The sequence below is a fragment of the Schistocerca americana genome, chromosome 7, assembly GCF_021461395.2.
Source record: "Schistocerca americana isolate TAMUIC-IGC-003095 chromosome 7, iqSchAmer2.1, whole genome shotgun sequence".
Taxonomy (NCBI): domain Eukaryota; kingdom Metazoa; phylum Arthropoda; class Insecta; order Orthoptera; family Acrididae; genus Schistocerca; species Schistocerca americana.
The window spans coordinates 179140790-179157467 of record NC_060125.1 but is presented as its reverse complement, the minus strand read 5'-3'; the positions used below and the strand labels follow the sequence as shown (position 1 = coordinate 179157467).

General features: G+C 46.0%; 1 protein-coding gene across 1 annotated transcript in view; it reads right to left on the bottom strand.

Moving 5' to 3' along the window:
- LOC124622829 (translation initiation factor IF-2-like) overlaps nt 1–16158 on the bottom strand; it is a 75496-nt gene extending 59338 nt beyond the window's left edge. Inside the window, exons 1-2 of the mRNA XM_047148621.1 lie at nt 16079–16158; nt 3087–3478 (exon numbers count right to left, since the gene is read on the bottom strand). Coding sequence (XP_047004577.1) covers nt 3087–3478; nt 16079–16158 — 472 coding nt within the window. The remainder of the gene's footprint in view (nt 1–3086; nt 3479–16078) is intronic.
- Between the last annotated feature and the right edge of the window lie 520 nt (nt 16159–16678).

Here is a 16678-nt window from a genome sequence, read left to right as displayed (position 1 = left end):
AGTTCAGGAATTCTACCACCTTGGTAGCAAAATAACCAGTGATGGGCGGAGCAAGGAGGACATCAAAAGCAGACTACCACTGGCGAAAAAGGCATTCTTGGCCAGGAGAAGTCTACTACTGTCAACCTATCAATTCTCTGCAGTGTTGGCAAAAGCGGATTAGGAAATGCGTACTCTACGACAAAAAAAGACGAAGGAGCTATGCAAATCGGTCACAAATTGATATTCATTCAGGTACCGACGGAAGCTGCAAAACTGTAAACTTTGGCGGCCGACGAATGAATGTGTAAGCTTGCAGAGCTATATCATAGTGCAACTGATAGGGATAGTGAACAGGGACTGTGCCTACCAGGGCAGAAAGTCTTTGCGAATTTCATTTCGTAGAGTCAGTTGGACAGTAACTATGCCGGCCAGATGGCCGAGCGGTTCTAGACGCTACAGTCTGGATCTGGAACCTAGCGACCGCTACGATCGCAGGCTCGAATCCTGCCTCGGGCATGGATGTGTGTGATGTCCTTAGGTTAGTTAGGTTTAAGTAGCTCTAAGTTCTAGGGGACTGATGACCTCAGAAGTTAAGTCCCATAGTGCTCAGAGCCATTTGAACCATTTTTGTCCTCAGGCATGAGTACCGCTTCGAACTGAGAGCTGATGCCCAGCAAAGATAGGTCTCGAGATTCCCCAGACACCGATGGGTTACCAATCTCACTGTCACCCGCCGTAAGGCCTCATGACCAGGATTAATTGATGTGCCATTTTATTTCATAGCAGGACACCTTTGGTTGTCACCCGCGACACCCTTACAACACAGCGGTACATCAACGAAATTCTCTACCCAATTTTGTTGCCATTCGTGGTAAGTCATCCTGGGATTACACTTCAACAAGGTAATGCCCGCCCGTACACGGCGAGAATTTCTAATGTCTGTCTTCGTGCCTGCCAATATCTACCTTGCCCAGCAATGCCGCCGGGTCTTTCCCGAACTGAGAAAGTTTGGGGAATTATGGGTAGGGCGTGCAACCAGCTTGGGATTTTGACGATCTAACTCTCAATTTCGGCAGAATTTGGTATGATATCCCTCAGGAGGACATCCAGTAACTCTGTCCGTCAATACCAACCCGGGTAACTGCTTGTATAAGGGCCAGAAGCGGACCAAAGCGTTATTGACCTGCACAATATGTGAAGCTGTTTCTCTTGAATAAATCATACTTTTTTTTTGAAACTGTAATGATGTTTGTCTGTACATGTACATTTACCGAATTCGGTCCTTTTCGGATGAATCTTTCGTGGTGCACCAGGTCCCTCGCCGCGAGCGGCTGGGTCACGAATAGAACCATCTTTATCTCCCCCCCCCCCCTCCCATCCTCACCATACCCCAACGCCACCCAGAAATATATTACGAACTCAGGAATCTGGCCTCAAGCTGTCACAGAACGATTTTACCGCGCAGCTCTTCAATAAACGGGTGTCGTTTGGTCTTTACCATACTTAAACCCTGGTGTTCACCAACCTTAAATCGTGAGGGTCATTACGCACATGGTTCAACTGTGCCTGAATCCTAAAAACTTGCGACGATGAGGATAAACTGCATTGCATTAACTCTATATTCTCCTGCACGCCAGATGGCGAACTACCGCACACAGTGTAGGCGTTAACCACCTCCCAACGCTGTCAGCCGTGATGCTGAGACGGTTGTCCAATGAACTGCTCACGATTGGACTTTACTTGTCTATATTGTCTTCTACGGATAAACCACGTATTGGAGCTGGTTCTTGGTGAGGTACGCTATCCGCAGCACAGCTCTCAGGCCCACCACCGATTCCACACACCTATTACAATCACCTTAAATCAACAAATCAAGCAGTACCTGCTGTCAAGACGAAACCTTCCCTGCCGGTAAAGCAGATCAGATCCTCGGCGCTCTATCAGACTGACATCTGCTACCATTGAAACGGCAGAGAACTATGGTCTGGGCCTGGCAACTGCTGAGCATTGAGAAAATAATCATAAAACATTTGCGTTCCACAGAGGTGCAATTTTACATCAACGAGTACGAGCCATATGGCTCGAAGCTTAAATTTCATTTTCTATGAAAGTACAGCGAGTTTTTAAATCAAACGAACTCTATGAACTCCATTACTTTAGAAAATCGTGACAGAGGCAATGTATCTGCATCTTTCCCCAATTGAGAACGTTTGGGGAATTATGGGTAGGGCCGTGCAACCAGGCACTTACGGGGCCTCATAACAGTTTTGGCTCCTTGGAAATGGATATTACAAATAGCACAATGTGCGTAAAATTAAATGATTAAAAAAACTTCCATGATATCAGAATATGCTAGATAACTTTTGTGGCGGTGTTCGTAGCGACAAACACTTTGGCTGTAGAAATGGCTTACGAAGTCACCGCCACACTTTTAATAGCGGGCCGACCGGTCCGCTGGAACAGTAAACAGAAAGATGAAACCCCAAACACTCTGATTAAATAAGTCGGTACTTATCTTTATTCATGAAGATACAGAAACACAGTAGTGAACTCGGTGTCTACAGAAATCTGTCTAGTTCGAGTCGGAGCGGCTAGGTCAGCGTCGGCTGACGACAAACAACAACTCTGCTGCGATGAACACACAACTGACTAGCAAGTACACAATTTGGTGGCGCGTATACAACTGAGCGGCGAATACAGAACTGTCCTAGCGCTCGCGACTCCAGCGCTTAAGAAGCCAGAAGCCAGCGGTGGCGCGCGCAGACTTGCGACGATTTGCTGTCTCGCTGGCGCTGCTTATGCGGACGGCGTCCGGACTTTGATGCTGCCAACCTTTTGGCAGCGGGCTCGGTTGGCATTACTGGCTAGGACATAACACTCCTCCCCCCAAATCGCCGCACCGTCGTTGAATAATGACGTGGCGAGCGTCGACGGCGGGGGAGGGGTCTGGCCGCAGGCGTAGCAGAAGAGACCGGGGCGGAGACTGTTGTCGGTGGCAGTCCCCGGTCCGCACCCCAGCATTGGCTGCGCGGGGCCTCGGGAAACACCGACTGAAAACCGAGGTCAGGGTGCGCGCCTGTGACCACGGGCGCAGCTTCTGGTACTGGACGCGACGGGGCGTCGGGACCCACGAAGAGAGGCAGCGTCTCCTGACGGTGCGTCGACGGCTGCTGAGTGGGCGCCGGACAAGGCGGTGTCAGACTCCTTGGGGGTGCCCAAGGAAAGCGGCTGCAGGACAGGCTGCACAGCCACCGCTTGGGAAGGCGGCCCGGCTGAGGGGTCGACGTCCATCTGCTCCGAAGGCGGTGGCGACTGAAGAGGGACCGCAGGCGCCGGAGCGACCACCTGGGGCGCTCCCGAATGAAGCTGCGCGGGAGGCATCAACTGGACGGGCTGTCGGCGTGGTAGCGGCGACGGCTGCTGCTGCTGCTGCTGCTGCCGCCCTGGGGGCGGCAGCGAAGTCGGAAGGCGCGGCTGGAACCCGCCGCGGACCAATCTGTGGACAAAGAACGAGCGGCAGAATCCGGGCGGCCAGCGCGGCGCAACTGGTTCTGATGCCTCCTGTGCACCCCAGTAGCACCTTGAACAGTATAAAAACCGCGACCCTGGACACTTATCACGGTACCACGTTCCCAACGACGGCGACCGTGATAAACTCTGAAAAAAACGGCGTCGTCGCGCTGAAAACGCGTGCGATGCTCAGAAGCGGCGGGTCGATCCGGGGGGGTGCAACAACCGTAGTAGGGTGCGATGACGACGGCCGTGGAGAAGTTCCGCAGGCGAAGGGCCGTCGCGTGGCGTGGTCCGGTACGACGACAGGAACGTGATGAGGGCCTGCTGACGAGAGTGCGTAGCACGAAGGCGGTCCATATGATCCTTGAATGTGCGTACAAAACGTTCCGCTGCACCATTCGATTGAGGGTGGAACGGCGGAGTAAGAACATGGCGAATGCCATTGGCAGAACAAAAACTTTCAAATTCAGCAGAGGTAAATTGTGGACCATTGTCAGACACTAAAACTTCTGGAAGACCCTCAATACAAAAAATTGAAGTCAACGCCTGTATAGTTTGTGCAGACGTTGTAGACTGCATGGGCACAACAAACGGAAAATTACTAAATGCATCTATCACGATGAGCCAACGAGAATGCCAATATGGACCAGCGAAATCAATATGTACTCGCTGCCAGGGACCGGCAGGGTGTGCCCACTCAAAATAGCGTTGAGGCGGAGCAGCTTGGTGTTCGGCACACGTCGAACAATCTGTAGACATCTGCGTAATCTGCTTATCAATGCCGATCCATGTACAATGACGGCGGGCAAGCTGCTTGGTGCGGACCACTCCGCAATGACCTTGATGCAACAAGTCGAGGACCTTGGATTGGAGCACTTGGGGAACCACTACACGAAGCTGGTCATTCTCGGTGCGTAACAGCAAAACTCCGTGCGAAACAGACAACAGATGACGTTGCGGATAATAGCGACGAACCACAGGATCCGATATGTCCTTTGCCTTGGACGGCCAACCACGTTGAACAAAACGTAATAGTAAACTCAGATGAGGATCCGTAGCTGTCTCACGTGCCACCTGACGATAATCAATCGGAAAATCCCGGAGGGATTGATGCTCATCGGCGTCAATCTGATGGCACGAGTCTTCAGAGGAATCGAAGACATCATCCGCAGCAATCGGCAATCGAGAAAGCGCGTCAGCGTTTGCATGCTGAGCCGTAGGGCGATACAGTATCTCATACTGGTATTGTGATAACAAAAGAGCCCAACGTTGTAGTCTCTGAGCTGTCCGCTGAGGAACTGGTTTAGACGGATGAAACAGTGACGTCAGGGGCTTGTGATCTGTCACTAAATAGAATGGTCTACCATAGAGGTAGTGATGGAATTATGTGACACCGAACACAATAGCCAACGCTTCCTTGTCCAATTGGCTATCATTACACTGAGCTTTGTTTAGCAATTTAGATGCGAACGCAATAGGACGTTCGGTGTTACCGACTCGGTGAGACAACACAGCACCGAGGCCGAAAGAAGAGGCATCACAAGCTAACACCAGAGGCTTGTGAGGGTCGTAATGGACCAGACAACGATCATTCAATAAAGCCTCTTTAAGCTGCTGAAAGGCTGATTGGCAATCAGCTGACCACACAAACGGAACATTCTTACGGCGGAGACGATGCAACGGTGCAGCAATCTGTGATGCATTAGGTATAAATCTTATATAATACGTCAATTTGCCAAGAACTGCTTGCAATTCATGCAGATTGCGAGGGGCGGGCAAATCACGAATAGCTGCTAAATGTGACTGGGAGGGATGAATGCCTTGAGCATTAATAACACGTCCCAGATACTCCATCTCCGTAAGGAAAAATGAACATTTATCGATGTTGCAACGTAGGCCGGCCTGAGACAACACTTTAAACAAACACTCCAAATTACGGAAATATTCAGCAGGCGTCCGACCGGACACAACAATATCGTCTAAATAGTTGCAACACGATGGCACATTAGCCAGAAGTTGTGACAAAAAACGCTGAAAAACAGCTGGAGCTTACGCACAACCAAAAGGCAAACGCAGAAAACGGAACAACCCCAACGACGTGTTTATGACAAAATACTGTTGTGATTGCTCGTCGAGGGGCAATTGCAAATATGCTTCACGGAGATCAATTTTGGAAAAGAAACGAGCTTCCCCTAACTTATCCATCAGCTCGTCCGGTCTAGGCAAAGGAAAAGAATCAATGACAGTCTGAGGATTAACTGTCGACTTAAAATCAGTACACAAACGTAACTTGCCAGACGGTTTCTTTATAATAACTAAGGGAGAAGCCCACTGGCTCGCTGAAACGGGTTGAATAACACCGTTGTTTTGCCAACGACGAAGTTCATCTTCGAGAGGTGCCCGGAGGGCGTGAGGCACTGGACGAGCACGACAAAATCGAGGCTGAGCATTATCTTTTAACGTAATATGAGCGGCAAAGTTCGCAGCACAACCTAGTTCGTCTTTAAATATGTCACTGTATCGTTTACACAACTCGGTTATGCTGTCTTGAGGAACAACAACAGAATTAATTTGCAACACATTGTCTTGGATAGACAGGCCAAACAAGTCAAAACAGTCTAATCCGAAAATGTTTACACTGTCTGTAGCGCGGACCACTGTGAATGAAACTGTTTTTGTATTGCCACGGAATGTGGCTGGCACGCTACATACACCTAACACAGGAATTCGTTCTCCACTATAAGTAGCCAAAGAATGTTTTGCCGCTGAAAGTTTAGGGCGGCCGATAGCCGCATACGTAGCACTATTTATGAGAGTCACAGACGCACCAGTGTCTAATTGAAAATTGAAGGTCTTATCCTGGATGCGTAGTTTCACAAATAGTTTATTACACTGTCTCTGGATCGGTGCAGTGGAGGCGGAAGACACAAAACCAGCGCGTTTAGCGCATGTCCGCTGCTTACGACAACTCGTGGGTTGGGCGGGTGGAACAACAACTCCCGCTTCACTTGCAGTCTGTACATTACTTTTTACAGCGTTGGAATTACGCTTGGGTCGCATAGCAGAGGGCTGGGTTGGTGGCTTATTGCGAACAAGTTTATTATCCACACGAACCGTGGAAGAGTCTTTAAACGCGACCTTCTGGGCGGGCTGGCTTTGAAGAACATGAATATCCATGGGCTGGGCAGCACTAGAATTGTTCTTGCGTTTACGCAAACAAACAGTCTGGATGTGTCCTTTCCTTTGACAAAAGTGACAAACCGCGTTTCTTAACGGGCAACGTTCACGAGGATGAGCAAGAACACACTTAGGGCAAGACTTAACTATCATTTTGCACACGCGGCTGACGAATGTGTTTAACATGACGCGGCCGGCTAGTGTTTACAGTCTGACTCCGCCGGTGGGGCCGCGGGCGTGACATAACTTGTGCAGCACAGGCAATTTGAGAAACACATAGCTGATCTAACTCACACTCAGCATAGTCAAAAGTATCTTGGGCTTCAATGATGTTCATCACAGTCTCTAATGACGGGTCAGGCAACTTTAAGATAGCAGCACGAATACGAGAATCTGCAATGTTTTGCGTAATAGCGTCTCGTAACATCACTGTAGGAAGCTCCACACATACAATTAAATCGGCACTGACGGGTGAGGCCCCGTAAATCTGTTAACCACTGTTTATTAGACTGATGTGGCAGTTTCTTTAATCTGAAGAACTTGAATCTGGCTGCTGCCACATGAACTCGCGACTCTAAATACTCAGCAAGCTTGTTAACAACAACGTCATAGTCTAAAGCTTCTGGCTGGGATTCCGGTAACAACTTACAAAGTAGTCGATAGACTTCCACGCCTGCAGTGGAAATTAAATAAAGCTGCCGCTCAGTACCTGTGATTTTGTAGACTGACATGTGCGCCTGCAACTGCGCGAAATATTCGCGCCATTCTTCTCTGGATTCATTAAAAGCCCGGAACGGTGGTGCTGCCTGTGCTTGTTCCTTTTGTGTTGGAGGATTAGCCGCTTGTTTGGCGATTGCTTCCACCAGACTTCGTATTTGCTGACTCTGTAACAAGATCAACTGTTGTAATTCGGCAGACATAGTGAACACAAATTAAACCAGCCCCCAAAAGTTTATCGCTATAATTAGTATAACAAGAACAAGTTGAACCAGCCCTGCACACGAGTTCGGAAGACCTCGTCGCCAGTTTTGTGGCGGTGTTCGTAGCGACAAACACTTTGGCTGTAGAAATGGCTTACGAAGTCACCGCCACACTTTTAATAGCGGGCCGACCGGTCCGCTGGAACAGTAAACAGAAAGATGAAACCCCAAACACTCTGATTAAATAAGTCGGTACTTATCTTTATTCATGAAGATACAGAAACACAGTAGTGAACTCGGTGTCTACAGAAATCTGTCTAGTTCGAGTCGGAGCGGCTAGGTCAGCGTCGGCTGACGACAAACAACAACTCTGCTGCGATGAACACACAACTGACTAGCAAGTACACAATTTGGTGGAGCGTATACAACTGAGCGGCGAATACAGAACTGTCCTAGCGCTCGCGACTCCAGCGCTTAAGAAGCCAGAAGCCAGCGGTGGCGCGCGCAGACTTGCGACGATTTGCTGTCTCGCTGGCGCTGCTTATGCGGACGGCGTCCGGACTTTGATGCTGCCAACCTTTTGGCAGCAGGCTCGGTTGGCATTACTGGCTAGGACATAACAATAACAGATGCTCCTAAACAGGCTTTAAAATAGGGAAGTGAGACTTTGGAAAATGAAGAAGCATAATAAGTTATTCACAAGATCAACGAAGGATAAATACAAAGAAAATATAGAGGCTGAAACACATGGACTAACCAACGCACAGTAACCAGCTCGAACTAGGCCCAAGCCCGTAAAATTTTTCCTTGACATACAGATTCTAAAACTTGTTGTTGTTGTTGTGGCCTTCAGTCCTGAGCCAGGTTTGATGCAGCTCTCCATGCTACTCTATCCTGTGCAAGCTTCTTCATCTCCCAGTACTTACCGCAACCTACATCCTTCTGAATCTGCTTAGTGAACTTATCTCTTGGTCTCCCTCTACGATTTTTTCCCTCCACGCTGTCCTCCAATGCTAAATTTGTGATCCCTTGATGCCCCAAAACATGTCCTGCCAACCGGTCCCTTCTTCTTGTCATGCCACAAACTCCTCTTCTCCCCAATTCTATTCAATAGCTCCTCATTAGTTATGTGATCTACCCACCTAATCTTCAACATTCTTCTGTAGCACCACATTTCGAAAGCTTCTATTCTCTTCTTGTCCAAACTATTTATCATCCATGTTTCACTTCCATACATGGCTACACTCCATACAAATACTTTCAGAAACGACTTCCTGACACTTAAATCTATACTGGATGTTAACAAGTTTCTCTTCATCAGAAACGCTTTCCTAGCCATTTCCAGTCTACATTTTATATCCTCTCTATTTCGACCATCATCAGTTATTTTGCTCCCCAAATAACAAAACTCCTCTACTACTTTAAGTGTCTCATTTCCTAATCTAAATCTAATTCCCTCAGCATCAGCCGACTACGTACCACTATCCTCGTTTTGCTTTTGTTGGTGTTCATCTTATATCCTCCTTTCAAGACACTGTCCATTCCTTTCAACTGCTCTTCCAAGTCCTTTGCTGTCTCTGACAGAATGACAATGTCATCGGCGAACCTCAAAGTTTTTATTTCTTCTCCAAGGATTTTAATACCTACTTCGAATTTTTCTTTTGTTTCCGTCACTGCTTGCTCAATATACAGATTGAATAACATTGAGGAGAGGCTACAACCCTGTCTCACTCCCTTCCCAACCACTGCTTCCCTTTCATACTGCCGTCTGGTTTCTATACAAATTGTAAATAGCCTTTCGCTCCCTTTTTTTTACACCTGCCACCTTCAGATTTTGAAAGAGAGTATTCCAGTCAACATTGTCAAAAGCTTTCTCTAAGTCTACAAATGCTAGAAATGTAGGTTTGCCTTTCCTTAATCTTTCTTCTAAAATACGTCGTAAGGTCAGTATTGCCTCACGTGTTCCAATATTTCCACGGAATCCAAACTGATCTTCTCCGAGGTCGGCTTCTACTAGTTTTTCCATTCGTCTGTAAAGAATTCGCGTTAGTATTTTGCATCCGTGACTTATTAAACTGAGTGTTCGGTAATTTTCACATCTGTCAGCACCTACTTTATTTGGGATTGGAATTATTATATTCTTTTTGAAGTCTGAGGGTATTTCACCTGTCTCATACATCTTGCTCACCAGACGGTAGAGTTTTGTAAGGACTGGCTCTCCCAAGGCTGTCAGTAGTTGTAATGGAATGTTGTCTACTCCCGGGGCCTTGTTTTGACTCAGGTCTTTCAGTGCTCTGTCAAACACTTCACGCAGTATCCTATCTCCCATTTCGTCTTCATCTACATTCTCTTCTATTTCCAGAATATTGTCCTCAAGTTCGTCGCCCTTGTATAGACCCTCTACTTACTCCTTCCACCTTTCTGCTTTCCCTTCTTTGCTTAGAACTAGGTTTCCATCTGAGCTCTTGATATTCATACAAGTGGTTCTCTTTTCTCCAAAGGTCTCTTTAATTTTCCTGTAGGCAGTATCTATCTGATCCCTAGTGAGATAAGCCTCTACATCCTTACATTTGCCCTCTAGCTCTCCCTGCTTAGCCATTTTGCACTTCCTGTGGATCTCATTTTTGAGACGTTTGTGTTCCTTTTTGCCTGCTTCATTTACTACATATTTATATTTTCTCCTTTCATCAAATAAATTCAATATTTCTTCTGTTACCCAAGGATTTCTACTAGCCTTCGGCTTTTTACCTACTTGATCCTCTGCTGCCTTCACTACTTCATCCCTCAGAGCTACCCATTCTTCTTCTACTATATTTCTTTCCCCCATTTGTGACAATTGTTCCTTTATGCTCTCCCTGAAACTCTGTACAACCTCTGGTTTAATCAGTTTGTCCAGGTCCCATCTCCTTCAATTCTAAAACTTACACGGATAAAATACATGAAATTTGCATAACGTACAAATGGCACATAGCACAGGGCCCTTTCAACCATGACAATAAAAAATGTGAAATGTACCTGAACCTGGAGAATATAGGCACGAGAGGTAAAGGCAAACCTTTCCATATCAAAGATAACTGACGGAAAATTTATTTAAAGAATGTAAGTCTAGAAAATACACACACCATTAGAGCAGGTAGATGAAAGGTAAGTGCCATTGAGAAATTTTAAACATACTTGAATCTAGAAAATACACGCGCCAGTAGTGCAATTAAAGAAAAATCTTTCAACATCGTCAAGGATATCTGCCAAAACTACTTCCAGCAATATTGGCCTTATCAGCTTACAGCAAAAACATCGAACCAAATTGAATAGAAAAAACACAGCGATTTTCGCGAAACGAGGCGGACACTTTACCCCATACAAGCAACGGTATTCTTGCGTCAGGCGTATGTGACCATGTCTGTCAAGCAAGACAGCAGAAATCAGAGTATGGCCACTAACGCCGGGCAGAGGAAAGTGGCGACTCTCTGGTAGGCGTAGGCACGCTCCTCAAAGTACACATTCGCCAGCGTAATGCGGCGAGCGGACCTCCGTACAGGTTGCTATCCAGAGAGATTTCATTCCAGTCAGTCCGCAGCAGACAGACCTCTAGTTTGCGCTGCAAAGGTATCAGCTACCGAGACGCCAGAAAAATCGTGCCTAGGTATGAAATCCAAAGATGTTTCGCAAGCAAAGGAATCGATATGAACACGCATTGGGCTCAGAATATTTTGGGCCCAAATGAAACTAATTACCATCAAGAGCTTACGTGTTTTTTTTTAATTTTCGTCTGAGATACTTTTCTCGTAAAACTAACAAATATATCGTTTATTTACTGCTATTTGATTCAGTGAATCAGATGACGGCTGAAAAGGTAATTCACTACTTCGAAATGAAGCTGAAACGCACAGGACAAAACGAAAATAAAATATAAATATTGTGGTGCCTAAGGTGATATTACTATTAAAATTGTCCCAAATTCAACAGAAGTATATTTCTATCATGATTATCACTGCACTAGGCCCTGCTAAGGTAAGCTTCGTGAACTGACTTACTACTGAGGGTGTTCACAATTATCAGAGCCCCTATGCCGGAGGGTAATTGAGAACGAAATTTCGCATGTGAATTTTAGACAGAATTGTTAGGGCGGACACCGTTTTCACTTATCTGTAAATTTATGTTTGTTAGATTATTTAACATCCTTATTTCGGTACGCCTCGTAATTGCAAAGGTGGTTCATAATGCAGTGTATCGAGTCATCTGAGAGAAACGTTTATTCAGGAAATAGAGATAAGAAAAAAAGCATTGTCTCATGTTTCACTTCCACGTAGTCGTAATGGTTGTCTAAGAATTTATTTGTTAAGGCAGACTGTTGGAACGCGCATAAAGGAAATCGGGGTCTCAATCTGGCAGCCACGTAACAGGTCACAGATACTTTTGATCCGAACTTCTAGTACTGGAGGTGGGGGAGGTTCTAGGGTGTCTCCTTGGTATCGATGCTTTCTTCGTTTCAAATGTCATACGATTCAACCACAGTGTTGATACGGTGTTGGAATGGAATGCCATCCGCAATAGCTACTGAAGAGAGAACCCCATCCGCTTGGTTTTATTCTCACGTGAGAGTTGCCGCTTTACCAACGTTTTCCAGTAGGCTGATGTGTTGTGTGCGATATACACTATAATGTCAGTGTGAGATGATGGGAGAGATGCCACCTCCGACAGCAACAACGGCTCTAACAAGGCTGACCAACGAGTCAAACTGAACGTGGATGGCAGATTCGGATACATCATTCCATGCTGCTTCAGTTTAGGAATAGTGTTCATCACTTGTATTACCTATTGAGTGATGGCGCCCCAGTCTCTCGACAAGCTATAATCACAAATTTCAATGTGTTCGAAAACTGGAGATCCTGTTGGACGGAACAACAGTTGCTCACGCTCTCTATCGAGATCAGTCGAATAAACTTACTTTGTTGAAGGATAACGACACATCTTGAACAAAAGGCCCGCTACCGGTCTTAACAAGTCAGGTTAAGTAACAGCTGTTGTGCAGCTTTGCGAACCATAGGTGATCGTGTTGGGTACCCAATGGAAGCCCATACCACCACAGCACCTGCTTCACCGTCATGCTGTATGCACATTTCGCAATCGTCTGGGGGGGGGGGGGGGGGGGGGCGGGCTCTGGCTCTGATCACTATGGGACTTAACATCTGAGGTCATCAGTCCCCTAGAACTTAGAACTACTTAAACCTAACTAACCTAAGGACATCACACACATTCATGCCCGAGGCAGGATTCGAACCTGCGACGTAGCAGTCGCGCTGTTCCAGACTGAAGCGCCTAGAACCGCTCGGCCACCGGGGCCGGCTTGGGGGGGCGGCAAGGGGAAGTTTTGTTACGTTGGTGCCCATTGTTGTTGTTGGGCGCACTACCATAGCCGCGCCTCTCTCTGCTGTTGCTTCAAGGGGTGCCGTAATGTCTTTACACTGTGGTAATCTGTTTTTCCTGACTTTAGGTGCGTTATGTGACCGTATAGTGTTGAACGGCCTAGTGAACAGTACTCTTCCTGATCTCAAGTTTCCGGACACCACTTTGTAATGCGGAACTGACCGCCAGGTGCCACGAGAAGCGAACTCGCCGGTATAAAAACAAGGGAGGAGTGTTGTGTTGTCAGTGGAGAAGTAGTAAGAGCGAATGGGAAATCAGTGACCTCGAACGTTGTTGTTTACTGCTTACAATAGAGTGACATTTCGGAATTGATGATTGTAACAGTAAGACAATGCGCACTATCATAATGCAGCATCTATGAGGCAATGATTTGTGGATAATTATTTTTTAATGCACTAACCTCCCTGATTCCCGATCTGAACGTCGATTTCGATCAAGACTCAAGCGTCCAACATTACTACCTCCTCTGGCTTCAGTTCATGGGAAGAGTAGACTGCCATTCCTTCACAGACATAACATACACCTTATTGAAACTGTCAGTTGAAGGCTTCCAACTGTCACAAAGGGGAAGGGAGGATGCACCTCATATCAATGGACATAACTAAATCTGCGTACTTTAGATAGGTTCGTAGGGATGTGAGTGGGTCGAAGACTTCTTAAGATATAGGAACCAGTATGTTGTCCTCGACGGCGAGTGTTTTTCAGAGACAGGGGCATCGTCAGGAATGCTCCAGAAAGTTGTGGCAGGACCGGTATTATTTTCTACATACGTAAATGATCTGGCGGACAAGACAAGCAATAGTGTGCGGTTGTTTACTGATGATGATATGGTGTACGGTAAGGTGTCGAAGTTGAGTGACTGGACGAGGATGCAAGATCACTTAGTCAAAATTTCTGATTGTTGTGATAAATGACAGCTAGCTCTAAATGTAGCAATATGTAAGATAATACGGTTGAGTAAGAAAAAAAACACGTAGTGTTCGAATACAGAATCAGTAGTGTCCTGCTTGACAGTCATGTTCGTTGCAAAGCGATATGAAATGAAACTAGCGTGTGAGGACTGTGGTAGGGAAGGCGAATGGTCGACTTCCGTTTATTGGGAAAATTTTAGGAAAGTGCGGTTTGTCTTCTGACCCTCCGTACCCTCTTGTTACCCAAAGTTGGCTTATTAATGCTTGGACTAAGTTTGTAACTTCTGCGGCCGGCCACATTTTCACAGCACTTTCCACGCTCAGATAGTGACAAACTGCAGCAAATGACAGGGACAGTCGAATTTAAACAACCAGTTCTAATATAATAAACATAACCATCTTTTTTGTTGCCCTTCTTTGCTATGTATTGATAGCACGTTGTGCACTTCCTTTCTGTGGTTTATTTTTCGATAATAGACATTGCGCGGCCCCTCCCTCCGGGTATGGGTGTGTATGTTGTTCTTAGCATAAGTTAGTTTAAGTGGTGTGTAAGTCTAGGGACCGATGACCTCAGCAGTTTGGTCCCTTAGGAATTCACACACATTTGAACATTTTCGATAATCGTCTAGAGGATGATGAGGCTGATGTTTCAATAATAATATCAATTCTGGTGGACTTTTTGCAGAATTACACATATATTTTCAGTCATTTCACTTCACAAATCCATAAAATCACATTACTTGTTCTCCATCCCCGTACTTCAAACACATACAGCCAACTGCACAAAAGAACAAAGATTTATCTCTAACGACATTTAGCAAAGACTTTATATCCATCTATTTATGCAAAAAAATCTTTGAAACATACATTCCGTAAATAAAATTCTATTAATTGTCTATGTTTTTTGAGAAGTTCATAACTATCGTTGTAATTACATGAAGTATGTATAAATGTTGACATTTAAACATTTGCGCATAGCCATGTAATAGTGGATTTTTGGTTTTTATGCATTTGACGTGGTATCGCTCAGTTCATACGATCTAAAATCGATTAGTACATTTATCTCGCCCACAATCTGTAAAGGAGGCCGCATATAACACGTTAGTGTTACCTATTCTTGAGTAGCGCTCGAGTGTTTGGGATCCGTACCATGTAGGATTAAAGATAGACATCGAAGTAATTCAGAGGCAGGCTGCTACATTTGTTACTGGTAGGTTGGAACAACACGTAAGTGTTATGGAAATCCTTCGGGAACTGAAATGGGCGACGTTATTTTCGAGGAACACTACGAGAAAATTTAGAGAACGGTCATTTAAAGCTGAATGCAGAACGATTCTACCACCGCCGACATATAGTTCGTGTAAGGATCACGAATATAAGATACAAGAAATTAGGGCACGTATTGTGGCATATAGAAAGTTCGTGTTAGTGGAACAGGAAAGGAAATGACTACGGGGTAGTGATACAGGCTACCCTCCGCCACGCACAGTACCGTGGTTGGCGGAATATGTATATAGATGTAGATTTAAGTCAATTATTGTATATCTGCCCTCTCTCGCGCTTGAGACAAGGTGCCACTGAAATTCTGCATGGCGGCGAGTACGGTCCTCTTAAATCCTTCAGTTACATATTCGCATGACAACCCGTAGGATCCCAGTTAGCAGGAGCAGCAATATCGCAGAACGTTCGGCATTCTAATACAGTTTCTGAATGAAGAACGCGTTTTCCTTGCACAAAGAACGTCGGTGTCGTTTTTCATACCTACTTTATGACGTTGCGCTGACAAGCCAATAATTTACATATCCAAGCGTTTAGCACACTCCATTCCAACTTGACGTTTGTCGCATGCCACCTACATGACGAAATTTCACTGGCCAACAGTGCAGTGCGCTCAGGGTGTTTGTAAAACGGTGAAATATCTTGTTACCTTACGTAATGAACCACCCTTACATTTTATCGTTGACACAGCGTACCCACTATTTGCATTATTTTCACATTACGGAACAGGTATGAGTATAGGTTACAATGGTGGTTTAGCTGCTTTTTTTTTCAGTGATAGTGTGGGCTGCGGAGACAATAGAGGAGTTTGCAGACTTGCATATTCCGGGCCATAAGGCGGCCCCTTAGCCGCAGGTATCTATAATTCACGTTCCCGCCAGCGCCTCCCCACGGCCCGACCTCGTATAACACGGCTGGCTGCTCTCTGCCGGGGCGCCGCCGTATGTCATGGGCGCAGGAACAGCTGCCACCCGATAATGTCTTCCACACGGACGAACGAAACGTTCCGCAAACACCGCCATCGCATCCCAAAGCAAACGCTGTTCCTCAGCTGGTGGTGTGCCGCCAACGGTGTCTTCTCTCTTCAACAATCTCGTGGTGTTTTAGCAATTACTAATAAACACTTAACAGACACTGTCTGGTAGCTACCGGTACAGACGAAAGGGTACTAGTAGCTGACAGTGCAAGAAGCAAATAATTACAATAAATGTACATCGGAAATCCCCGAAGCGACGTATACGAGGTGTGGCTAGAAAAAAACCGGACTAGTACTGGTGAAACAATAAAACGAATGCAATAAGGCTGAAAGTCGCGTGGCCTGTCACGTGACTCTCGCTCCGCCTATTGCTCGAGTTTCACCTGTCTCCTGCACTTAGTCTGCCTGTGGCCTCTGTTTTAAGTAGTTGACGTTTTGTCTGTGCGTCGGAAAATGTTGAGTGTAGAGAAAGAACAGCGTGTTAACATCAAATT